Genomic DNA, 27,126 nt, shown 5'->3' on the forward strand with positions numbered 1-27,126 from the left:
TTTAATACAGTCACTGAGCAATTTGTTTTATTACATTTGTTGTGTGTGCAGAACACATACAGGGATCTCAAAACAATTCTTGTGAGAGACAGGCAAAAAAAATCTATATAAAGTAAAAAGGTGTGTGTTTAAATAATAAATGCATTTAGCCTCCAAATTCTGCCATCGCAGGGGAGAAAAACATGCATACAAAAAGCAAATGATGGAATCAACTGCAATTCCACATGAGCTCAATTGATCAGGAATAGTCACACTGCACTTCCATAGTCATGTAACAAACACACACAGCTCACTGCTAGTGGGTATTTTTTTAAAGGCACAGCCAGATTTCTTTACAAGAGAAAATAATGTGAATTTATTTGTGCTATCTACATCTGGGGTGATTTAGGAAAGATCTAGTATCAAGGGGTAAAAAATTGTGGGGTGTTATGCTATGTAACGTGTCCCCAAGGGGGGGGGTGTTGTTAGCTATATTTCCTTCCAGCATTCTTCCCTCCCCAAATGTGCTTGTTTACAGCATTACTAGAAAGCAGCAAGCATTATTTGCATACATTTGCATAGTGAAGTACATCCAGTGTTTTAACAGTTTTATAAGCATTCGAGACAGTGTGAGGGGCTATCTAACACAATCACTTTATGAATTTCTCTCCCTTCATACAGCTGTTGTGGGGGTGCCACCACAGGTTGAGTAGACTAGCGGCAAACTGATCAGAGGAATAATTTTACTGTATCAACCCCACTGTTTTCATCACCGAATTTGATGGTAGCAAAAGTGTGTGGTGTGTGTGCGTTTTGGTTATTGGGAAAGGTTCAAGGGGTGCCCAACTCACTGGCGCTCCTTCTGCTTCCTGTGCTGCCGGCTGCCATTTTGAATTTCCCACAATGGCCCTGAAAGATGCCATGTCAGCACAATGCCACTGGGGGGGTGGGGAGCTCACATTGGCATCCCACAGCACGGGAGCCAGAGAAGCACCGGTGACTTTTGTATAAAGGGCTTCCCAATTTGCTCCTCCCCACCACCATGAAAGGGGATGCGGTTTTGTGCACCCTCTTTTGTCGTGCCCTCAACCTCCTGCTCCCAGTTCAGGCCCAAAGTTCTCTTTTGAGATCTTGTAGGCCAACCTAGAAAAGGCTTCCACTGATACACCTGTATGGTTCTTAGGCCAGGTGTTGGATGGGAAAATCCACCTGGCTGGTTGGAGGCGAGCGATTGTGCGGCTGGGGTCAGTTTCAACCAACAGTATTGCCCCACACGGCAGGCCCTGAACCCAGAACCTGGCCATAGAAAGTAACAGCAAGGTGCTAGGCCACAAACAGGTCGTGTGATGTGGCCCAATTCCTATCAAAGTTCGCAGGTCAGGGTTATCTGCTTGTCTGAGCTTGGGGGTGGGAGGAATTTTTGGAAAAACAACTTATTCTAAGACCCTTTGGTTCATCTATCTCTATACTGTCTACACTGACCGGCAGCATCTCTCCGGGAGTCTTTTCCCAGCCCTACCCAGGGGATTGAACCTGGCATCAACCTGCTTGCATAGCTCTGTCACTGAGCTATGGAAGCCCCTGCTCCCGTTCTAGCAGAAAGTAAGGTCTGATACCTGCACATTCATGCCAAGCAACGGCAGAGGGAGAGGGCCATTATGAGTAATAATAATAATAAAGGCCCCCAAAGGGACACGACTTCAGCCCTCAGAAGTGCAGAGAACCACCATTCAAAACAAGCAGCAGAATATACACACAGCGGCTTCATAAATGTATGAGGCATCTCCCTGTGGTAACTTGGCAAGGCATTTTATTTCTTCATGCATTTTGCTCACACGCCTGGCGCAAGCAGGAAACAATTGTTAGGGGAGGGACAAGCAGCATAAACAAAGAGACGTAGAAAAATATATATATATATATAGGCACTGAAACTTAGGATTCTGCCTTTGAAGTGACAATTCTCCCCTCTTCAGCACTGAGCACCGTGCAGATTTCCAAACACCCTGAGTGCAGATTAAGGCTTCAGCATATGTACGTGATGAAGAACATTATTGCTTCACGTGATGAAGAACACTGCTGCATAAGAAGCTAGGTGTTTACTGGGTCTTGGTTAGATCGGCTTGTTTTAGCCATGTGAAACATGTATCCATTGCTATGTGAGAAGCATTCCACTCGCGCAATGCAATTGCCCCTTCCTCTACCCTCAGGAAGAGGGTCACCAGACCCTCTGAAGCAGATTTTGAGGGTAAGGTCTGCAGGAGAGAGGAGGAGTTCTGCTTCACAAATGGAAATCTGCAGCACGAGTCAGTCAGACAGATACATAATAAATACCGTATTTTTTGCTCTATAAGACTCACTTTTTCCCTCCTAAAAAGTAAGGGGAAATGTGTGTGCGTCTTATGGAGCGAATGCAGGCTGTGCAGCTATCCCAGAAGCCAGAACAGCAAGAGGGATTGCTGCTTTCACTGCGCAGCGATCCCTCTTGCTGTTCTGGCTTCTGAGATTCAGAATATTTTTTTTTCTTGTTTTCCTCCTCCAAAAACTAGGTGCGTCTTGTGGTCTGGTGCGTCTTATAGAGCGAAAAATACGGTCATTTGAGTTCGCTTGTTCTCAGGATGGTCAGTTCATTTCAAGATCTGCCAAGCAGGACTATGAATCTAACTCTCAGTTTTATGGGAGCATCTGATGTAACAGTGCGCACAAATCCAGATTCCTGGGAATCTCAGCTTTTCAGTTTTAAACCATGTTCACAAGTTTCTAGCCCTTATGGGTGTGATGATAACACTTGGAACGCCGCAAGTCACGCCTCTTGGCATGCTGAGCATTTTAGTGAGAGGGGAAGCAATCCAGACTCATGTGCCACAGCCGTTTCTCCAGATTTCTCCCCACAAGTTGGGATACAAGAATTGTATAGCCAGAGGCACCCATAAGCAGTTTTATTTTGTGTCATCAGTTTGGATAATGATTTCACTGACAAAAAAGAGGGAAGCAATCACCAGTGTAATTCATCAAAAAAAGAAATGCATATAGAATGGTTGGGAGCAAAAATAGCAAGTTACTAGCTATTTCATTTTAATTTTCAGTTATCTATTCAGGACTGCTGTAGTTTCCCAGAAAACATAAAAGCAGACCACGCTGCTTTGGGGAACACATTTTCTTTTAGCAAGATGAGACAGTTGTTCTTTGCACAGCCTGCCTGTCCTATCAAAAAACCACAATCTGCTAACACTTTTTCATTGTTTCAAATCACTGGTTTTCAAACAGCCGTCTGGGAGAAGCCAGGTTTTTTTTGGAAGCTTGTCACTCAGTGAAAAGTGAACAGAAAAAAACTCTCCGAATTTCATAACGCAGTTCTCCAGCCAAGCAATGTGTACAAAAATGCATATATATACTGGGGTAAAGTGTACATAAAGATGCACTATATTAGGGGAAATTGCTCTGCAAAACTGTTTTAGGGGAAATTGCATGCAATTTTGTGCATATTAAGAGAAATTCACGCTAAAATGCTGATGATTAAAAAAGAAAAAATCACACACTGAAGTGGAAATGTGGAAAACTGAACCTAAGACTGGAAAAAAGTGAGAGGAACCAGAACTGTCAGATTTCCCCATCCTTACTCTTTGCATCTTGCTGGGACTCAAGTCTCCTACCAGCTCCAGCAGCCACTATGATCACTGATCAAAAATCCTGGGAGCTGTAATGTAATCTAACAATTTCTGGGGGTCCCAGTTTCCCCATCCCTACTTCCAAGACATCTTACGATGAAAATCCTACTGAATCAACAATGTGATGGGGGGGAAACACTGCTGGGAGTTCATGCAAAGCTTTTGTAAATACATCCATCAGAACCGGGGGGCGGGGGAATCATATGCCATGAATAGAGATCATAGCAGAAATCTCCCAAAGTAATTAGATGAATTATGATGTCGAATTCTGAGCACCATTAAAATATATGCAGCTATTTTCCATAAATGTGCCCCATATGCATGCTTCCTTCTGCATTCCTGTTGAATTCTGCAACTTTTCCTGAATATTTTGGCAAACTAGCAGCTTAGAAATGGGAGATCGTCTATGAAGCGAGCAATGGAGGAACATTTGGCAATGGGGAGGTTTATCAGAAATCATGAAAGACATCCATCCATTCTCCAAACTCTGCAGCCTTATTTTTGGCATCTGTAACCATGACAGCTAGAACCTTGCATTTTTAAAGTAATTTGAAGTAATAAAAACTAAGATCCTTAGGAATCCAAACTGTGCAAAATTCTACAGGCACAGAAAGACAAACTACTTGCAGCTTTTTAGCTGAGTTTGGCCAGGAGTTCCAGAATGCTACGCTAAATGCATGATAGCTTCTGAACTCTGTAATCGCAAAACCTAAACTGAGGGTGTAGGGGAATTAACCAGATAATGAGAATTTGCAAGCTCTACTAGTAGTTGCTATACTTTTACATGCCACTGTGTAATAATTTGCAGCAAGCGTGGTTTCTTTGGTTGTTTTAAAAAGAAATTCAAAATTCAGAGTTCAGTTGGTTTGCGAAGCACTAGACGAAGCCTGGATTAAGGCAAAAGAGGTGTGGAGTCAGGGAGAGAGGCTGATTATTATCCTAAATGAAGCCTCACATTTTCTTACCACCTGCAAGGGCTAGAAATTCAACATTGGTTTAAAGGTTTGGGTTCCGTTCAAGTTTCTGGAGCCGGCTTCAGATGCCATTATTTTGTGCAGAGCTCCTATCAACAACTCTTGCATATTATGGTTTATATAGACCATGTGCAGAGAAATGCTTTTTGTCTCTCTACGTGTGTGGGAAGCCTGTGGCTTTCCAGATTCTGTTGAATTCCAACTTCCAGCAGTCCTAGCCAGCATGGTCAATGGTTAAGGTTGAAAGGTGGTTGTGATCAAGCTATAGATCAAGGTCCACAGGTTCCCCAGCCCTGCTCTCTTCCATTCCTAGAGTTACAGATCTAAAGTTTGGTGACAGGAGTTTCACATACAGACACTGTCCCAGGCAGTCACCTAGACTCTTCCTGCAACAGAAGGACAGCAGTGTAACCTAAGAACAATGTACATCTTTTGAGTGTTATGTACAATTCCTATCTGCAAGGCAGCCAAAGGCATATATACATATATATATATGTGAGCCTTGGTCTCACCCAAGCGTGTGTGTGTGTGTGTGTGTGTGTGTGTGTGTGTGCGTGCTTGGGTGAGGCCAAGGCTGCAATCCTAAGCATACTTGCCTAGAAGTAAGCCCCACTGATCTCAACAGGACTGCTTTCTGAGTAAACATATACAGGATCAGGCTGCAGCTTACACTGAGCAGTACAACTCAGTGCACACAGCATGTGTTGACCTGCACAGCCCTTGGAAAGCCGTACAGCTAAACTCTCCTAGGCTTTAAATCAAGAAACTTGTGTCCTTATTTTCAATGCACAGAATAAGCTTCAGTACAGTAGCATGATCTGTTTGGATGCACATGGGGCTGAGCAGAGATCTCCATCCTTTCCTCTTAGACAGAAATTTTAGAACCACAACAACAACAAAAGAAACCCATCCATTTTTCACACATCAATTGCATTATCAGGAGGGGGGTTTACAAAACAACAACAACCTGCTGCCACGACCATCCAGCCAGCAAGAGGTTGAGCCCCATAGCGGATGGCTCTCCATGCTCCTTACATCCCCGAATGAGGTGGGGGGTTGCCTGGGGTCGGAGGAGCGGCAGCCGGAGGGTTATGCAAGTTGGTTTCCTTGTAGACAAACCAAGCGTTCCCTGCCCAGAGGATCAGGTTGAGGAAACCAATGACCTAGGAGCAAGAAAAGGAGAAAAGAGATGGAGGATTTGGCCTAAGAAGGAACTTTCAGGCAACTAGTGCACCTGCCTGATCCTACCAGCTGCATCCCACAATTTGCATTTCCGACATGAATTCCGGGGAGAAAATCATGCAGTGCTAGAATCCCAGAACAGACCTGCTCCAGTCCCTTCCTCCCCGTCACTCCCATGAGGACTACAACTCCCATGATCCATGACCACTAGGCCATGCTGGCTGGGGCTGATGGGAGCTGTAGTCCAACAACCTATGGAGGGCTCTACATTAGCTGTTCCTGTTTTAGTTGTTAACCAGTCAAGGTCAGAAGAAAACATTTCCCCCAAGGAATGTTGTTTTAACCCCAAAGAGCTGCAGGAAGTTGCTCTCCAGACTGGGTGTTTGCCTCGGGACAGGACGCAATTATCTCTTTCCTTTTGGGCCAGTTTTCTTATTTTAAAAAATTAAGTCTCCCTTGAGCTTTTTGTCCTGCAGCGGAAGAGGTGAAAGTACTCTTGATAAGAAAAACTGTACGATTCACAGAAACGGGGGGGCATCTAATCTACCCAGATACTTCCAATTGAAACTGCAGCTTCCTGCAGCTGTTTTCTTTTTCTTTTTTTACCTTCAGGGGAAAATATTTCTGTGACAAAGCAGACTATGCCGTTTAACCCAGAGTGTCCAGGAAAAGCATTTTACTGTATCGTATTAACTTCAAAGCTATTGTCAACTAGACCTCAAAACCCTAAAAAAACAGAGTCACGAAAGTTCAGAATATGAAAATTGACCGGTCCCAACACATATTGCTCTGAAGAGCTGTGTGTGAATCCAAACTGATGCACTGGGATTAATATTTTTTTATTTGAGGATGTTTGATTCCAAATCAATCTACAAGAAGTACGGCAGCATATATCACCCCTGAGGGATTTGGGTGTGCACAGAAGTGTTTTCAGCAGGGGGCAACGGGAAGAAACATATAATAAGGCATGCAAATCCTTCCAGGATGGACGAGTGGTAGGTCAAGGTCAAAACCCAGTTAGGGAATGTTGAATTCAGAGAATAGCCAGCCTACACTCTAGTAAAGGTAAAGGGACCCCTGACCATTAGGTCCAGTCGTGACCAACTCTGGGGTTGCGGCGCTCATCTCGCTTTATTGGCCGAGGAAGCCGGCGTACAGCTTCCGGGTCATGTGGCCAGCATGACTAAGCCGCTTCTAGCGAACCAGAGCAGCACACAGATACGCCGTTTACCTTCCCGCTGGAGCGGTACCTATTTGTCTACTTGCACTTTGACGTGCTTTCAAACTGCTAGGTAGGCAGGAGCAGGGACCGAGCAACGGGAGCTCACCCCGTCACAGGGATTTGAACCGCCGACCTTCTGATCGGCAAGCCCTAGGCTCTGTGGTTTAGACCACAGCGCCACCCACGTCTAGCCTACACTCTAGTCTTAGCCAAAAGGTCGAGATGCCAAGGATTGAACCTGCGACCTTCCACACCTAAAGTAGATGCTCTACCACTGAGATATGGTCCTTCTACATGCTCTGAGGAAACTATGTGAAGCACAATTGCCTTGCTGGTTCCTCAAGACCAGGGACAGCTTATGTGGTGCCCTAAAGTTGCTCGTGGGACCACAACGTTCAGTGGTCCCAGCCAGCATGGCCAACAGTCAAGGGTGATGGAAGCCGTAGCCCAGTAACATCAGGAGGCCGCCATGTTAGCTATCCCCAAACTAGACCAGTATTCTGTCTCCTGGGACAACTCTCAAAGAAAGAAAACATGAGGATGCTTTTGGTTGCTTGTAGCCCCAGCATCTAGTAATGCATACATACCACAGAGACATTCAAGGAACCCAAGCTTCTGATGTCATTGAATTGACATCGATTGGTGGGGCTCAGGCAAGGTTGAAGTTCAGTTATGCTGTGTCCGGTGGATGTTTTGATGTCTGTGAGGGCCTTAGCCCAGGCTGATGTGCTCACCAACCACAGGAAAGAGACGACTACTGTGATAACAAAGTCCTGCATCAGGAGAAAAGACAGGCACCCTTAGCCGTCTGTTCTTTTCTTGAAAAGTTTTTACTTATACTTTTCAAGTTTATACATTTCATTAGTTTTACAGTCAATTTAACATTTCAAAGTTTGATTTCCTTCTCCCTCTTTCTGCGGTTCCTTACATTTATTTTTTAAAAATATCTTCTGCATATCCAAATTCATTTAATTTGGATTCATTTAATCATCTACTTTAAATATATACTCTTATGAAACTGCAGGTTATTACAATAATCCTGCTTATGTTTTTATCTGTTTGCAATTTATCTGTAAATATTCAATAAACCATTTCCATTCTTTTATATAAAAAGTTTGTTATCTTGATTTCTTAATTCTTCCGGTAAGTTTTGCCATTTCTGCATATTCCATAAGTTTTTGTATCCATTCTTCCTTTACTGGGACACCTACTTCTTTCCACTTTGGGGCAAGTAGCATTCTTGCTGCTATAGCAACATACATAAATTTCAATACAATTTAGGTAGTTCTGTCTCTATAATTCCCAAAAGAAAAGCTTCTGGGTTTTGGTTTGGTTTTTTTTACAAAAGTTGTTAGCTGTCTGTTTTGGAGGGGAGGGTGGAAGATGCAGACAACTGGTCACCAAACCAGGTCGCTGCTAAGGGCTACCCAGGGCTGATCCACATATACACCTTTATTATTGCTCAGTGACACAGCAGCTGAACATGTGGATTGCTTGCAACCCTATGTGGAGATGCCAAGGATGGAATTTGGGGCCTTCTTCATGCAAAGCTGATGCTCTACCAATGCACTAAGGCCCTTCCCCATTGCTCCCTTTAACTGGAGAGGTCTAAAGACTGCACCTCGGACCTTGTACATGTTGAGCACCTGCCCTGCCACTGAGGAATAGGCCTTAATGTTTCTGTGCTTAAGAAACCCCGTAAAGAAGAAGGTTGGTAAGCTGGAGTGGGCCCTGCCTTGGTGTTCAGAATGCAACTCAACATGCGAAAGGAATGCCACACTCACCAGAGCTCCTGCAATCCCAGCGGCAAGGAGAATAGGAAGAAAGAATCATTGTATCATAGTTAGAACATCTGGAGTGCACCACACCTGCCCAGCTTCAAGGGTAACCTCTCGAATACATCCAGAGGTCAGGTATGGGTCCTGGATGCTTCACACCCAGGAAAGGCATATTAAAAAGTACAAAATGCCCATATGTTGTGTATTAGAATAGCTTTAATTTAATCAAAAGTTAACTTTTGAGAGATCTCTAGGGTTTTAAAGAGAATTCCTATCTTCCAAAACAATCCACTTCCTAACACTTTTTAAAATAAGGATTTAAAAGTGTTTCGTTTGGTAAAATATCCAGTTAGTAACCAAGAAGAACACAGAACAATCTCCAAAGCTGTGCAGAACCAGCTATGTTGACTGGGGCTGATGGGAGATAGAGTCCAACCACCCTTTGAGGGTCGCCGGTTCCACCACCATCTACTACTAACAGAAATGGTCCACAAACAAGTGACAATCTGAATGTAATGATATTAAGAATAGGAATCACCAATTTAAATATTTTTTTTGTGGTGGTTGGATTGTTCCAGACAGTGCTTTTTTCTGGAGGGACGCAGGGGTACACATACCCCTAAACATTTTGTGAATCCTTGTACTTTTGTCCATTTACTGTATTTATTTTCCCCAATTTGAAGAATAAAATTGTGATTTTCTTGAGTGAAAATGAGAGTACCCCTAAACATTTTTTTTAAAGCACTGGTTCTAGATATAGCAGCCCATTTACAGCTCTCTCTTGGAGCATGGAACACACCAATCAAGTACACTCAATGTATCAAGTAGACTCAATGCCCAGCTGATAGGCAGCACACATATCCTTATTGAGTCCTATAAATTATGGGGAAGCAAGGCGTTGCCAACTTACAATCATGGGGAGTTTACCAGTGCCCCGATACAAGTGCAAGTAGCCCACGTAGAGCACCAAGGCAGCCATGCAGTACAGGAACACGAAGACTGCAAAAGTGACAAAAAATTGAGCGGGAGAGGCGAAGTCTCCCACTAGGTAGTAACTACTGTTCCAGATGCTGAGACACTGCTGGCTTGAAGGAATGTCAAACGAAGACTGGTGCAACCTTGAGTTCCGGAGAGAGAGAGAGAGAGAGAGAGAGAGAGAGAGAGAGAGAGTTGCTGAAGCTCAATTTTCCATTCGCAAGATTCCCAACCAAACAGGGGGAAATGCAAAACCAACCCCCATGCAGCATTTCAGCCTGCGCTTCGTAGCTGACAATTGTTCTTTCCATCAACTTTGAAAACCATAGTAACTTTAAAAATTCTTTAAGTTTAAAACCATCTTGCCCAGAAGCTCTCACTCTGAAGAATATCCCCCTTGGCATTTCTCAGAGGAAGGCAGGAAGGAGGACATTGCATAGGTAGCAAAGAGCCTTGCTTCACTTGGTGGGTAGGTGGCCAAACTAATATTAAGGTAAACAGAGGTGGCAGGGAGGCACCAATTCATCATAGGGCTCTGCCACAGGATTGCAGCCTTAGTTGCAAAAAAATAAATAAAGTATAAGAGCATCTGTAGTAGCTAATGTTGGGTTTTTAAAATTAATTTAATAATGTTAAAACACGTAAAGAGGAAAAGGGATTACAGCTGTCAAAACAATAGCATACACTTCAAAGAAACAAACCTAAGGCTGCGGGCCAATAAAGTACAAAACACCTTTTAACACCACATATTAACCAGAGATGCGGGTGCTCAGGAATGATGTTATGTGGTCTAAAATGTTGTATGGTGCTTACTCGACCTCCCTCGTCCTCAGGGCCCACCTTGCTGCTGGATTGGGGCCTCTCCTTTCTGACTCAGGGCTCCAAGCAACATTAGACACCAGAATAATCACTGCCATTTTACTTTCCCAAGATGGCCCTCCATGATGCAACCCAGGGGGATTGTGGGAAACTGAAATGGCAGCCAGACCCAGCTGTTGTTGCTGCACTGTTGTAAGAACCGCTGTGATCTCCCATCAAGGTCAGCGAAAGGAATTTTGCTGCCCGAGGCAGAGCAGCAAATGGTGCCACCTTCCCTGCCCCATTGCCCAAAGCCAGTCAAGTTATTTTGGCGCCAGAGGCAGAAAACCCCACAAGCCACCTCATTCTGCTCAGCAACAAGGCTGACATTGCCTCTCACGGCGAGGTAAGCCCTGAAGGTCTCAACGACAGGTCCCAGCTTCAAAAGGTTCCTTGCCCACAGCTTCCTCAAACCTGGAACCAGCCATTCCTGTCCACACACTCGACATTCCCCAGTCTAGGGCAGCTCTTTGGATAGAGACATGTTTGTTGCGTGGACAATTAGAAGGGCCTCTCTCTTTGCGCCACAAGTGGCAGCGTTCCTCAAAGGGATAGATGCTCTTACCTGAAAGGATACGCAAAGCTGGCTTGAAGAGAAGCGTTTGTGCCATTGTAGCAGTTGAGGATAAGGGAGGTTTTCCCACTGTAACCTCCACAGGTGGCAAATGCAAAGATGGCAAAAATCTGCGAAGAACCAAGACAAAAGCAAATGTACGCGTTAGTGCAGTTTTCGGGCGCATAGGCATGTACATCATGGAGGAGGGAATGCACGCTTTCTGGGGGCCCTTTTACATCATGAAAAGTTCCTGTGCTCTGACAGGGTGATCACTAATGGGTGATCTTAAATTGTGGACCTTCTGGGAGCCTGTTTGTTCCCCTCCGTTTGGATCCATTGCCTCTCTGTGATGCCACTGGGCTCAAGAAGCTTTGCCACCCTTCTGCCTGATTATCACTGTAATTATAATTGTTGTGGCTGTTAATTTATAAGGCACCTAAAGTTGCACATCATCCTAAATCAGCTGGGGCTGATGGGAGTTAGAGTCCAGCAACATCTGCAGGGCGGCAGATTACCCAACGAAGGTAGATAGACTCTTGGGGCAATACTGTGTACTCCAAGCAGGGGGAGATAATTCGTAATACTCCTCAGATTTATTTTATCTTAAAAACGACAATAGATTATTCTGGCTGATCAGAAAGAAAGGCACCAGCCCATTCCAGACTCTAATATTCACGCTATCGACCTGAAGAGAGGAATTTTTTAAAAAAAAAAAAGTTTATTTTTTTTAGAATTCAGAAAGATGATTCCCCACTTGCAGTCTGAAATGGTACAGTGGTACCTCGGGTTAAGTACTTAATTCGTTCCAGAGGTCCATACTTAACCTGAAACTGTTGTTAACCTGAAGCACCACTTTAGCTAAAGGGGCCTCCTGCTGCTGCCGTGCCGCCGGAGCACGATTTCTGTTCTCATCCTGAAGCAAAGTTCTTAACCTGAAGCACTATTTCTGGGTTAGCGGAGTCTGTAACCTGAAGCGTATGTAACCTGAAGCGTATGTAACCCGAGGTACCATTGTACAACGCATTCTACCGTTTCAAGAATCTTAACACTTTTATTTGACAAATTTATAGCAAATAAAGCGTTCTCAATTGCTGGTTGAAAGATAAAGTCCAGAAAGGACCAATAAAACAACAGTAATGAAACAATGAAACATTGTTAACCGGGCCGATGGAAAAGCAGCTGGCGTTAAGACAATATCTTACTCATAAAAGGGCTTCTGAGAAGAGAAAGGTCTTGACAGCTTGTTTAAAAAAAGAAAAGAAAAGAGGCTAATCTTCTGGGTCTGCAACACCAGATTCACTGATTCGAGAATTTGATGGCTAACAGTGAAAGAGTTTGGGGTCATATCCGTACCCTACATTCAAAGCACATGGATACCACTTTAACAGTCATGGCTTCTCCCAAAGAATCCTGGGAACTGTATTTTACACCTCACCACAAACAACAGCTCTCAGGCTTTGGGGAGTGGAAGCGATGTACAGTACTTGTATGGTATGAGTGTGGCCTGGTGAATTGGTGGGGCTAACCTGAAAAAGAATGGGACCGCCAAGGAATCTCTCTTTGCCTCTACAACCCACCCGTTTGAAAGAAAGGTCTTCCTTGAAATCAAGCTTCCTTTCTCATTCAAGAGGCCCTGAGCCTGGCATGATCCTGCTTGCAGAAAGACATATATATATTTTTGTGCCGCACAAGTTTCACATGAACTGTGCCAACTGGGTTGACCCACAGTCTGTGGCCTGCTAGGTGAAGCAAGCAGAGAATATCCTGGAAAGCAACCGTGGGCAGATGTACCACGGAAGTGTGGTAATTAGCCTCCTAGAAATGCCAGCTCTTGTTGCATAAACCGCAAATTTTATAGTCCTAGGTTGTTACACAGGATTAGCCTTTCTGTGCTTCAGCATAATCTCAGCATACACACTGACTTGCTTTGGTGAAGGTAAACTGTCCTTGTCCACCAGTTTATTTAACACACAACTTACAGTAGTCTAAGACGAGCTTTTCCGAACCTTGGGTCTCCTCCAGCTGTTGTTGAACTACAACTCCCATCATCCCTACCTAGCAGGACCAGTGGTCAGGGACAATGGGAGTTGTAGTCCAACAACAACTGGGGAACCAAGGTTAAGAAAGGCTGTTCTAGACTACCTTATAGTCTGCATGGGACTAACTATGAAGTTCCTTTGGGAACTTCCATTGATCCCAGAATGCAGCAGCAAGTATGTAAGCGGGCACCCACTCATATGACACTGATCATGCAGTAGCTCCTATGGCTATAATTGTTTCTGGGCACAATTTTAAAATGTTAGGAAATACCTTTTAAGCCCTAAGTGGCTTGGGTCCATACCTAACGGAACACCTCCTCCTGCATCAGTCTACCGACTCCCTAAGCGCTAGTGAAGGGACCTTCTCTGTATCCCATATACACTGAAAGCATGGTCATCAGGGCCTTCTCAGTGGTGGCACCCAAATTGTGGAACATGAGGTTCAAGCGACCCCTCCTGAGTTGTCATTCAGAAAAGATCACTTCATTCCATCTGGCTTTTATCTGAAGATGTTTTATCTAAAGATGGTGGCTTGTATTCAACCGAGTTCTAGTCACAGAACAGACCTAATGAAAATGTCCCTGTGTTTGTCGCGTCCATTAATTTCAATAGGTCTGCTCTGAGTTATGACTAATACTGGATATAAAGTTGTGCCTTATCTGCAATGCCCATCTCTACTTGACCTGTCCAATGCCACTTTTATTGGACAGTCCCTGGCATGTCGAGGCAAAGACTCCTTCCTGAAACCCTTGAGATTAAGGCTGGGCTATATCTGGTTTCCAACATCCTGATATATCATCAGCTGTTAACTCTGTCGGCTCAGCTCTCCCCTGCCACCTGCATGGGGCAACAAATCACAATAGCAAGCAACGGCAAAAAACACGTTTTCCCATGCATCGTGATTTGTATAAATATTCAGTGTCATTTGGGATAGGAAGCGATGGCCCCAGATTGGCTGATTGCTATCAGCCACATGCTAGTTTGAAAATAAGCTATTTTCAGTTTAAAAAATGGGGGGGGGGGGTTGAAAAAGGCTCAATTCATTGTATAAATGTTTCGCAAAAAAGGAGGGTTTCTGTTTTGAAATCTTAACTGCCAGTCATCAGAATGCACTTAATGCCCTGGGGAAATTGTGGATTCAATAGACCAGGTTCAATGGAACTGCCTTGCAACCATTTCCGGCCTTGGGGTGATATATTGCCCCATATCTCACTTTTTATGCAGGCAGCAATGAAAGAGTCAATTCATTTCCCCATGTACTTCCTCCTCAACGCAATAGATTTATTACCCAATGTCAGTAGTATTACTAGAAGCATGGAAATGGCATTTATGAAGAACACCACCAGCCTAGCCTATATCAAAAACAGCAGACACACAAAAATGATACCCTACGTTTGCAGAGCCCAGATCCAGCAACGCAGGCAGCAAATTAAATTGGCCAGATCTGTGCTGCCTTGCTTATTTCATATTTGGTGCCCCCAAATGTTGCTGCTTACATGTTGCCTTTATGTTCAGCATTCCAATAAGCAGGATATTTTTGGTACTCCCATCACATATACCAGGGGCTGTTCAACCTGTGGCCCTCCAGGATGTTATTAGACTCCAACACCCATTAGCCCCAGTCAGCATGACCTATATGGACAAGGATAATGGGACTTGGGTGTCAAGCAACATCTACAGAGTCACAGATTCCCCAGCCCTGATGTACCCATAGTGAATTCAACTCTCCCACTGCTCATCCTTGCAGCCAAAATGGTATAGTCAAACCTCGGTTCCCAAACGCCTCCGTTATCGTACATTTTGGCTCCTGAACGCTGAAAACCCAGAAGTAAATGCTCTGTTTTTCGAACGTTTTTCGGAACCCGAAAGTCTGACGCGGCTTCTACTTGAGTGCAAGGAGCTCTTGCAACCAACTGGAAGCCACGCCTCGGTTGTCCAACATTTTGGAAGTCAAACGGTCTTCCGGAACGGATTACGTTTGACAACCGAGGTTTGACTGTGCCATTCATACATACACAAGAGAGAAACATCCAACAGGCCTGGGAGAAACCCAAGGTTTGTAGACGTAAAAATATTTCCAGGCAGGTGAGAAACCTAACAGGGGAAAGGAAACCCCCCAAATAACATAGTGAAGACTGAGCATTTTCAGTGGGCACAGAACACAGGCTAATGTTGGACGAGGATGATGACAGAAAACAAGGGGGGGGTGAGAATGCAATACAGTATCCAGGACAGGAACACTTCGCAATTTACTGTAGGCCTCACCTGGTAAATTTAGTTCTGATCTTGTAAATTTTACCCTATCCCCCATCTGTACATTTATTCCTATAAATGCTTTTATCTTGGGACTAAGTGGGTTTTTTGCGTACCTCCACACCATCCGATCAGCTTAAGAATTTGTTTAAATCCTCAAGAATTTTAACGACTGAGCACTGTCATGAGGAGGCCTAGCAAGGTTTCAAAGGCCGACAACTCCTCCTCTCTCACACTCAGGAGGAGCCAGTCATTCAAGCCGTGCCAGATTTGGCTCTGCCCTCAGCCTCCTTGCCCTCACAATACTGAGGCATGGGCATAGCCAGGAGGGGGGCAAGAAGGGGCAGCTGCCCCCCCCCCAATATTCTTTAAAGGGAGCGCTGAGGAGAGCCTGTATGCATCCCAGGCTCTGCTCAGCGCTCCCTTTCAGGATCCGCGTGGAGCGTGTGCGGTGCTTGCAGGCTTTTCCCCGAGGAGGGAGAAGGGCAGCCCATCAGTGACGGGCTGCCCTTCTCCCTCCTTGGGGAAAAGCCCCCAAGAGCCGCACACACGCTCTGCGCGGCTCTTTAAAGGGAGCGTGGATCTTGGGGGCTTTTCTGGGAGGTGGGGAAAGGGACAGAGCCGCACGCTCTGTCCCTTCCGCCACATCTCGCAAAAGCCGCGCGCTAAGCCATAAGCCAGGACAGCAAGCGGGATCGCTGCGCAGCGATCCCTCTTGCTGTCCTGGCTTAAGGGATAGCCATGCGCAGCCTCTCCCAGGCAGCGGGATGAAGGCTCCCCCAAGAGCCGCACTCCCTTTAAAGAGTGCGCGGAGCGTGTGTGCGGCTCTTGGGGGCTTTTCCCTGAGGAGAGAGAAGGGCAGCCTTTCTCCCTCCTCGGGGAAAAGCCCCCAAGAGCCGCACACATGCTCCACGTGGCTCTTTAAAGGGAGCGCTGAGCAGAGCCTCCCACTTGCATTCGCTCCATAAGACGCACACACATTTCCCCTTACTTTTTAGGAGGGGAAAAGTGTGTCTTATAGAGCAAAAAATACGGTAGCAGAGGTTCTGCCCCCCCCCCAGCAAAAGGCCTGCTCCCCACTAACAAAAATCCTGGCTAAATCCATGCACTGAAGGGGTCCAGGCCCCCCCAAGAGATATTGGGGGAGACAAGACCCCTCAGTCCCAAAAAGCCCACGTCCCTGCTACCAAATGGTACCCCCACCAATGGTGTGGCTCTTACTCTGGTGCCTGAAACCCTTCATTCAGAACTCAAAGCTGATTCAGTCCCTACACCTGATATAATTGGGACTGTTTCCATTCCTCTTTTTGGTATGCTCGAAATTCTACGTGGAATCCCAAGAATGTCAGCTTTCATTTGAGAGAGAGAAGCCTTGAGAAATCTGTCTGCTCTATCTGTTAACCGTTCTCCAATGACACCTGGAAGGAACTCTTGCAACCGTCTTATTCACCGCGTCTCCGAAGCTGTGTACACACAATATATTTAAAGCATACGCCCCACAAAAATTATGCAAAGTGTATTTTACCTCTCGTGGAACTACAATTCCCAGCACTCTTAACAAGCTAGAGTTCCCAGCATTCTTTGGCAATGTGTTTTGAACGCATGGTGTGTACACATCCTTGCAAATTTTACGGTATGGTCAAAGACCCCGTAAAACAAATTAAAACACCAAGATTATACAGTTTCCAACACAAAGCATTAAACGGTACATTTCCTATCCTGCAGGAAATTGTTCTTAACGGAGAATATCCAGTTTCCGGTTCCTCTCTCGTGGCCACCTCCTGTTCTAACAAAATAGTTACCTCATCATGAAGCTTAAGCCTCAAAATGGCTACTTGTGGAGAAACAGGAGTCTCAGTCAGAATGGGGGGCAGGGGCAGGAAGCGCTTCAGATTCAAGAATCCCCTTTTTAAAACACCAGCATAAATATTTTCGCCTACACCTTCATAGCTATGGGAAACATGCTGAATTTCTCAAAGGTCTACATTATTTTTGATCAGCATTCATCAACCTGGTGCCCTCCAAATGTTTAGGACTATGGGCACCTCCAGACTGTCAGTTTTTTGCAGGAAAGATTCTAGCGTTTACCAGAACTTTAGGCTTTAGGCGGACTATATTTTTTGGAGGGAAAACGAATTCCTTTTCATGTAAAAAACACCAGGCAGGCCCCACAAATAACCCAGAGATGCATGTTAAATAAAAGGACACATTCTACTCATGTAAAAACACGCTGATTCCCGGATCGTCCGCGGGCCGGATTTAGAAGGCAATTGGGCCAGATCCGGCCCCCGGGCCTTAGTTTGCCTACCCATGCTCTATGTAAACACCCTGCAAACAAAATACAAGGAATTCTCACTGCCATACAACTGCTTGGCAAACAAATCGGAGCAAATACTCAGTCAACACCAGACGTTTTGTACCTGCCATGTAAGCTCTGTGCAAGCAAGATTCGGAAGAACGCTCAATAAGTAAGTTGCCTGGAAGAGCCCTACCTCTCTCCATCAGCCACAGGCAACACGGCTGTGCTAGCTGAGGCTGATGGAATTGCATGTCAAATTATCCAGAGGGTACCAAGTTGGCGAAGGCTGTTTTAGATGCTTTTGGCAATAGGGAGCTCCTTTGGCTCCAGCTCTTCCAGAAAAGTTGAGCACGAAATGCTACTATGCTGCAGAAATGAGACTTTTAATTCCCCAGCAGTGTAATTCCTTGGGGGGGAAGAACATGCAGGTATCCATGCTACATTCTGTCCTGAAGTTCAGACCACACAAACAGCAAATGAAAGTTGGGAGATGAGATGCCCTGATTCTCTTTACTTTCCTGGGTGTGGCATCTTCAGAACGATCAAGAGGAGAGTCTCAGGAGACGTGTTAAAAGTCCATTTTCCAGCTGTTAAAATTGCTTGCGAAGTTACACCACCAAACGTACAAAGTACACGTCAGGCTTTTTTTAAAAAGACAAGCTGCTTAGATGCAACCATTCCATTTCTTTCAACACACACAAAAGCTAAAACAAAACAGCAAAACAATAACACACACACCCTTCCCAGACACATTTAAAAGGCTGTAGAATAATATTCAGAATATTAATCAGCCAAAGGCCTGGTTGAAGAGGAATGTTTTATACAATTAATTCTATGGAATTCAAATTGTAATACCACATGAGAAATAAGAGAAACAATAAAAAATACAATTAAAAAGTCATTCAGCATCTAGGCACAGCCCTTTACAATTGTTATAACAGGCAAAAACATTATTAAGCGGTTCAACCAAGGCCCGCAACAATATTCAAATGGTCACTGTGGGGCCGGAGGAGCTTGGGAACTTGTAATTTAAACTGAGGGAGTGTTGGTCTTTCCATGCATGCCAATGATTCAACCAGAAACACCCCAATAGTCCTTTAACCTAGTAACAGTTTTATTCCTTTCTATTTATGCTGTCCTCTTCTTAATTAAGTTCTTGCCAGTTTTACCAGATGTTGACCTTGAATGCCCCCATCTGCACATCTGGAAGAATTAATTTGTTTGTATGTTACATTTCCAGGCACTTAAAACATCTTGCACGCTCTAATGTTCTGGGGTACCCCATAAGTCTTTGAAAAGGAAAGACGAGGATTTTGGAATAAACCTGCCGCCAGCATTGCTCCAGCAACCAGAGAGGGAAAACAGGCTATAGGGTGGGTGACTTTCCTCAGAAAGGAAGGAGGGAAAACCCATTAATATCAACATTTCGTTCTGCCTACCTAAGCATGTATCAAAGAATTCGTACTATTAAAACAAACATGTTGCAGCTTGAAAAATGTTGTTGCCTCCCCCTTTCTGATCGCTACTAGCTCTCTTGATCTCTCAGGGTACTTGGGATATTGTTGCACCAGAGCTGGCGCAAGACAATTTGCTGTCTGTGGCAAAGGCTAAGACGGCACGCTCCCTTCATTTCATGAACAGAAGCTGACTGGGCTGGCAGCTGAATCTTAGTTCAGCACTTGCAAGGAGACAGGCTAGATTAGGAGGTATAGGGCAGGCCATGTGGAACGCACAAATCCACGCCCTCCAACATTCCTCAGATGAAAATAGGGTCATTTCTTACTCCCCTCCCAACCCTCCTTGACCTCCTCCTGGCCCGCTCTCCAGCAACTGCTACGAACTGCCCAAGGAAGGAGGGCAGCGGCAGCAGCAGCCATGGAGAGGCCACAGGACACAGCCACCGTCACTCAGGACAAACGCCGCCTCATCCTCCTCCCTCAGCTCGGCAGTGGCAGCACTGTCAAGGGAAACAGGGACATTCCGGAATAAATCAGAACCTGGGATGGCTTTCGTAGTTCGGGGACTGTTCCTGGAAAATCAGGACGTTTGGAGGGTATGCAGCCATCTTCAAAAACTTGCCAATGCTCTCCACATCTGTTGACTGAGGCAACTGCAACACTCTGCCTAACGGTAGGGTTGGCCCTGCCTTCTGGACTAGGAGGGCACCCTTGGCTACTCCAGACAGGCTGTCACAGCTGATAGGCCATTGGGCCACATCTGTGCCAGAAATAAATGCCTAGACTTCATCAATAGGCTGCGCAATGCATACCCGTAAAGAGTTTCAAATACCCTCTGGCTTCTCCCCCGTCCCCTGCCTCACAACCCTCTGTTAAGGGCTCACAAGAGGAGTAAGATGTCCGCGGTCAAACCAAATTAAAAGCAACTGGATTGCAGCATATAATACACTTCACTTCCCAGCATCTGACTTCAGCTCCAATTATCCACAATTCACGGGAGCTACGTTGTTTTTGTGCTAGATCCCTCAGGTCTGCCAGCTGGAGTCAGGTGCAAAACACTATCAAGGGTGGGTGGAGGCAGATGCAAAATGGTGGCCCGAGGCAAAGCCAACTGCCAGCTGAACCAGAATAGCTTGCATATGCAGGGACAAATCTATATCCAATTTGCAACTAGGGATGGATGAATCTGTCAATTTCAGGTTCTCCCAGTTTCTTTTTTTTCCCAGTCTTCAATTCTTCGCATTTCCAGCTTGTGCTTTTTTTTAAAAAAAAAGGCATGAAAATGCAGCAGCATTTTTAGTGTAAATTTCTCCTAATATACACGCATTTGTATGAAATTTTGCTTAACATGCGCATTTTTGCAAAGCAATTTCTGCTAACGTGATGGGTTTTTGCATGTTAAATTTGCTAATATATGCATTTCCATGTACACTTTATCCCAGTCTATACATTTTTGTACACATTACTTGGCTAGAGAACTGCACTGCAACGCTTGGAGAATTTCAGTTCTCGTACTGTTTCATAAAGGTGTGATTTAGGTATGCTTGCATTTAAATGCAAACTGAATCAAATTTATCCGCCATCCCTACCTATAAAAAGATCAGGGTTTCTAACAGGCCGCTAACTGGTAAGAGGGAAAATCTTCCGGGTTGCTGTCCTTAAAGAACTGGGAGTCAGCAATCTAGACTAAACTATTGCAAAATCACTCAGATCTATGAGTAGATCTAGATCTGCCTCCCCCACCACCTCACTATGCAAACACTGTTGTGCGTTTCCAAAGGACATGAAAAATTCAACCTCATTCAGGAGACTGAAACTGAAAGTACTTTCTAGCAAAGGTATACTTCATACTCTCATTATAGCCCTATTTGAAACTCAAACTTTCTTCCCTTTTTAATATTATTCCCCCCCCCCGGGTCATTTTTATGCAAAGTATTTTTTTAAATTAATTTTAATGAATTGGTACATAAACATACATTTGAGAGTTAAGCTTACATTGTTGCAGAGCACATCAATAATGTACACTCATATTAGGAACCATGATTTACTATATTAGAAATGAATGGGGTATAGATTGGATGCTGCATCCAAGTAAAATTTAATGGGATAATGTGATTCATTTATTTTTTTAAAGTGGATTTACTAGATCAAATAATAAGTGAAGGTAGGAGAATATTTATGAATTTTGCAAACTTAACTACACGTCTTACAATCCTATACAATAGAGACTATACATATTTACTTAGAAGAATATCCCCATTGAGTTCAATAGATGTAACTCCCAGGCGGAGCATAGCATTGCAGCCCTAATGCCTTAAGGTTTGTATTTTTGTGCCTTTGCCCCAGTTTGCAGGCAACACTCAACCCAAACCATGGCTGAGCATGAATGAGCGAGCCAAGAGAAAAATCACTGCCACTTTTCTCCTCCTCCAATCCTGTTGGCTGCTGCAGCTGTGCTTACACAAGAGCTAAGCCATGGTTTGTGACTTGTCTGTCCCAGACAAACCATGAGCAGTAACCCAAGAACAAACCTTGGCTACAGCTCATACAGTCATACCTCATGTTGCGTCCGCTTCAGGTTGCGTGTTTTCATCTTGCGTCCCGCAGCAACCCGGAAGTACCGGAACGGGTTACTTCTGGGTTTCACCACTCGCGAATGCGCAGAAGCGCTAAATTGTGATTTTTTCCTCTTGATCTGTCCACTCACTCATTCATGTTTAAGCCATGGTTTGGCTTAAGACCACATGTAAACAAGGCATGCATGTTTAAGCACCTACTAATTTAAACCTCAGATATAAAAATGCCTGCTGTTGCCAGACTTAAGCAACTGCCCACGGTAGCTAGAGACTCATAACCTTTCTCTCCTCCTTTGTACTGCAACTCCAAAGCGATCACAATCTATCGAACAACTTTGGGAATCCCTGGAAATGCCTATACAGTGGTACATCGGGTTAAGAACTTAATTCGTTCTGGAGGTCTGGCCTTACCTGAAACTGTTCTTAACCTGAAGCACCACTTTAGCTAATGGGGCCTCCTGCTGCTGCTGCGCCGCCACTGCACGATTTCTGTTCTCATCCTGAAGCAAAGTTCTTAACCCGAGGTAATATTCCTGGGTTAGCGAAGTCTGTAACCTGAAGCATATGTAACCCGAGGTACCACTGTAATCAATGTCATGAAAAATCAGTACTATTTTTCTAGAAAAAGAGGTGCCAGAACTCACCATGAACGCCTCCCTTGTTGTCTTTTAATGGCAATGGCGCCCACCTGAGAGGTGCCGTAACTTAGTTCCTGTGAGTTCCTGCTGAAAAAACTCCTATGAAAAACTATTTAACCCCCTCCTCCCCATTAGTGTCCAAAGTTATTCCAACTTCCGCATCTCCAAATAAAAAGCAAAGGATAGAGCCATTGTGCAAATTCCAGGTGTTGGATTTGCCAAGATGGCTAAGAGGTTTGGGGGCTGCTTTGTCATTTGGGGGTTTCTCTCTCTCTCTCTCTCTCTTTACTTTAATGGATATTTATGCACACTTTCATGGGCCTGACCAGGAGTGCTTATCATATGTTTGAAAATAAATGCTCAAAATAGCCAGTGGCACCATTTATGCAAGCCTGCACCACTCAAAATGCAAGGAGGAGAAACTGAACGATTGCATACTGCCTTGGGTCTAAAAACAAAACAAAACCTCAACCATGAAAAACCACGGTGTGTCAGGAAGACGAGTTGCAGACCAGCCTTGTTACTGACACGATTGTTTCCTATGCACAAATGAGAATTGATTTTCACATGGAGAAGCATTCAAGCATGCCCTCCACACCTACATTCTGCAAGTCTGTACCTGTCAGAATACAGGTGAAATAACAGTGGTGGAGTGCTTCTCGTGATCCAAGAACCCTATATATATACAGCATTGTATGCACTTTCCTTAATGTGTAGATGATTTCTCTCCCAGTCTTGGTGAGAGGGAGGTACAGTGGTACCTTGGTTCTCGAACGGCTTGGCTCCCGAACAAGTCAGCTCCCAAACGCCACAAACCCGGGAGTGGGTGTTCCAGATTGCGAACGTTTTTTGGAAGCCTCCTGCAGGAAACTCCTGCAGCCAATCGGAAGCCACGCCTTGGTTTTCAAACCATTTTGGGAGTCGAACAGAATCCCGGAATGGATTAAATTCAACAATTAAGGTAACACTGTATTCTAGAAACCCTTGTGGAGTTTGCCCCCCATTCCCGCTCCTGTTGTTCTTTTTTTTTAATAATAATTTTTATTAATTTTAACATATAAATAATAATACATACCACAAAGCTTCACCGCTTATACAATCTTTTTTTTTTGGACTTCCATCAGCACCTCCGATGATCCACCGTTTTAACCACTTCTTATGCATTTCTTAAATTCATATTGCCTTTAATTATCTTAACTAACCATCCTCCCCTTTATCCATTTTTGCAATAGTTCCAATAATTCACCTCACAAAACTTCTTGCAAACCTACAAACGTAGTCTGATCATCACAATTACTTTTCAAATAGTCTGTAAATTTACACCAGTCTTCTGTGAATTTCTGGTCCCGCAGATTTCAAATCCTTCCTGTTAATTTATCTAGTTCTGCATAGCTCCCACTGTTCTAGGTGCATTTCGCAACATGGAATTTCATTAGTGTGAGCCGTTTCTGAGCTCTGGGCGCAGTACTGCGCCTAAATTTTCAGATTAAAACTGCAGAGTGGAAGGAAAGGAGGACCTTTTTCTGCCTCCCCACTTCGAGCTACTCACTGAAAACTGGAGAAGAGACTCTCTTAAGAATATTATGGGTGGGCAGGGGAAGGACTAGGCCATGTGAAAAATGAACATAATTATTTTAGGTGCAGTTCATTCATTTTCAGCTTTGTATTCTTCGTTATTTAAAAAGCGCACCTAGACATTCCGTTGTCGCGCTCATAACCTAGGTTTAAGGTGCCATTTAGCTCCTAGCTTTCATATCTTAGTTTCTAACACTGCTTACAGAGCTCTCACATGCTGCACCTCCCCAGTGTGGGGAGCCTCAAGCGCCAAAACATCTCAGGCCACAACCTGTTCCTTCCTGCTTATAGGAGCATAGAAAACTGCCTTTTAACCGATAGTTCAGGGTGGTCTCCTCTGATTGACAGCAGCTCTCCAGGATTCCCAACAAGGATAATGCTAAGCTACTGCATGGCACTCCCTTGAAGTGACTTGACAGAGTCCGGCCTCAAGTACAGACATTGGGTTCCCTTTTGCCTCCAGAGTAAAAACTCCTTTGAGCAAAAATAATCCTCAGTCTGCATTATGAGAGTGGGCCAGTTCCTACTCCACGGTCCACTGACCTAAAGAGACTGGATCTCCTCCACACCATACCCTCCATACCCGCTGCACTCCCGCTAAAAGTTTATTACGTTGCAGGGCATAAAACTACAAGTCACTTTTGGCACACGTGCTGCCCCTTCCAACGTGACGCACGGAAGGAAAGAGCCCAGGTTTTGCACCAGCGGCTGAGAGCCGGAAGGCGACAGACCCATGAACTTGCCTGCGTGAGTTTATGCGTGATCTCTCGTTCCCAACCCCCTCCAGCCTTCCCATGACCAGATCCCCACGCCGAAGCACATGGTTTGTTTGGAAATAGGACACAACAGACGTCCCCGCCCTGCACCAACTATGCAAGGGTGTGTGTGTGTGGTGTGTGTGTTTAGAAGCGGCCCAGAATAGATCCCTGGAGCGGGGTGGGCTGGAAATACACGAGTCCCCTGCAAATCTAAGCGAGCTTCGAAAAGTACAGGCCGGAGGCCACGCCTGTGTTTATGAAGGGAGGAAGGCAGGAAGAAATTCCAGCGGGAGAGCCAAACAGGGCTCGCAGCCAATACCTGCCCAGGGGGGGTTGGGGTGGGTAGGGTAGATCCTGCCAGGAAATGCGGTGATCAACCTCCCCCACCCCCCCAAAAAAAACCGTTACCCCTCTGTGGCCACTGGCCCAGCGCCGCTCTCCGATCCCCCTGCCGTCGAGGACTCACCCACTCGAGGACTTTGATGAAGCCCAGCGGCTCCTTCACGGGTCCCAAGTTGATCTGCAGCCCGGACATTTTCTGTGCGGGGAAAGAGAGGCGGCGGAGAGGTGGCTCAGTGTCTCTCTCTCTCTCTCTCTCTCTCTTCCACCGAGAGGGGAGGAGCGGAGCAAGAAAGGGCGTTCACAGCCCGCTCGCCTCCTACCTGACTCACTCGCTCCAGGCTGGATTCGGCCCGACGCTGCGCGCGCCCCGCCCCGAGAGCGCCCCGCGGCCTGAGCGCAGTCCCGGCCGCCCCAGGGGAGGGGCGCGGCTGCCCCGGCCCTCCTCCTCGGGGCGAGCCCCGCGCGCCCGCCCGCCCCAGGTTGCCATCTTAATCTCTGCTGGAGAGCTGCTTTTGTCCTCGACGTGGAGCGCAGTCGCCGGACGGGAAAAGCTGTTCTAGGGCCGGCTTGACTTCCCTGGTGCTACAGCGGCGGCAGTGGTTCACTATGGCTGGCTCGACTTCCGCGCTTCTTTCCTCGTTTTGGTTTTTTTTGCAACCGCGCGGTAGAAATCCAACAGGTGCTGCTGCTTGCCCAAAGTTGGAAAGACGACAAGGTCCCTGCCAGAGTGGACTGGATTGTGCAGAGATGGCAAGAATGACGGGGGAAATCAGAAACCAGGAGGATCAAAACTTCAGCAAAGAATGGGAGAGATTTATGCAGTATTATATTTGACAGAGCACTGTAAACACTTGAACCCTTTGGCAGGTCTTAAATAACTCTTGTAATGTTACATAGACTTTGGATATAATGCAGGACTGAAAAATTAGGACGACTTATACAGTTGAAAAGTTAACTAAAGAACCCACGAAGGGCAGGAGGGAAGTCTAAAGATTCGAAAGAATCTTGTGTAATTTTTATTACAGTGGTACCTCGGGTTACATACACTTCAGGTTACATACACTTCAGGTTACAGACTCTGCTAACCCAGAAATAGTACCTCAGGTTAAGAACTTTGCTTCAGGATGAGAACACAAATCGTGCTCTGGCGGAGCGGCAGCAGCAGGCCCCATTAGCTAAAGTGGTGCTTCAGGTTAAGAACAGTTTCAGGTTAAGTACGGACCTCTGGGATGAATTAAGTACTTAACCCGAGGTACCACTGTATTTGTAATTTTGAGTGTGAATGAATTTGTAAAATCAAATAAAAATCATTTTCCAAAAAAAGGAAAGTAATCCAACAGGTGCAGCAGGCTTTGCTGCCTGTGGAATTTCTGCCTTTCTGAAGGTGCAGCCCTGCCCAAAGATGAAAGAGGCATCTCCTCGATGGTCTACAATTCAGGGCCAGGGGTAGGGGATAGCTGCATGTTGCTGGACTCCAACTCTCATCAGCCCCACCCATTGTGGCCAATGGTCAGGCATGATGGGGGCTGTATTCCAATGGTGTACATCCCTGCTACAGGAACATAGGAAGGTGCCTTGGATCTTTGTTGTTGTTTAGTCGTTTAGTCGTGTCCAACTCTTCGTGACCCCATGGACCAGAGCACACCAGGCACTTCTGTCTTCCACTGCCTCCCGCAGTTTAGTCAAACTCATGCTGGTAGCTTCTAGAACACTATCCAACCATCTTGTCCTCTGTCGTCCCCTTTTCCTTGTGCCCTCCATCTTTCCCAACATCAGGGGCTTTTCCAGGGAGTCTTTTCTTCTCATGAGGTGGCCAAAGTATTGGAGTCTCAGCTTCAGGGTCTGTCCTTCCAGTGAGCACTCAGGGCTGATTACCTTCAGAATGTATAGGTTTGATCTTCTTGCAGTCCATGGGACTCTCAAGCTGTTTATCCATCAAGCCCAGCATCCTGACTTCAAGATCTCCTCTGAAGTCTTTCCTATGAATTTCTTCCTTCTGG

The 27,126-nt window shown here is 45.4% G+C and overlaps 1 protein-coding gene across 1 annotated transcript; it reads right to left on the reverse strand.

Annotated features, from left to right (window-relative positions):
- LOC310768986 (synaptophysin-like protein 1) lies at window positions 1–25,539 on the reverse strand. Its single transcript, XM_083627992.1, has 5 exons — window positions 25,251–25,539; window positions 11,199–11,317; window positions 9,711–9,918; window positions 7,610–7,795; window positions 1–5,781 (listed from the first exon to the last, which is right to left on the reverse strand). The coding sequence occupies exons 1-5, from the start codon at window positions 25,317–25,319 to the stop codon at window positions 5,650–5,652; spliced, it is 714 nt and encodes a 237-aa protein (XP_083484118.1). The 5' UTR covers window positions 25,320–25,539; the 3' UTR covers window positions 1–5,649.
- Window positions 25,540–27,126: the final 1,587 nt, after the last annotated feature.

The sequence above is a fragment of the Podarcis filfolensis genome (genome assembly GCF_964270895.1).
Source record: "Podarcis filfolensis genome assembly, chromosome: 8".
NCBI classification, from domain to species: Eukaryota; Metazoa; Chordata; class Lepidosauria; order Squamata; family Lacertidae; genus Podarcis; species Podarcis filfolensis.

What these genes read in the sequence shown, in the direction of transcription:
- LOC310768986 (XM_083627992.1), bottom strand. Translation starts at nt 25,319, where the DNA reads ATGTCCGGGCTGCAGATCAACTTGGGACCCGTGAAGGAGCCGCTGGGC. An exon ending in TCATCAAAGTCCTCGAGTGG is followed by an intron (nt 11,318 to 25,250) that starts GTGAGTCCTCGA and finishes GGTTCTTCGCAG; the next exon opens with ATTTTTGCCATCTTTGCATT. An exon ending in AGCTTTGCGTATCCTTTCAG is followed by an intron (nt 9,919 to 11,198) that starts GTAAGAGCATCT and finishes CCGGAACTCAAG; the next exon opens with GTTGCACCAGTCTTCGTTTG.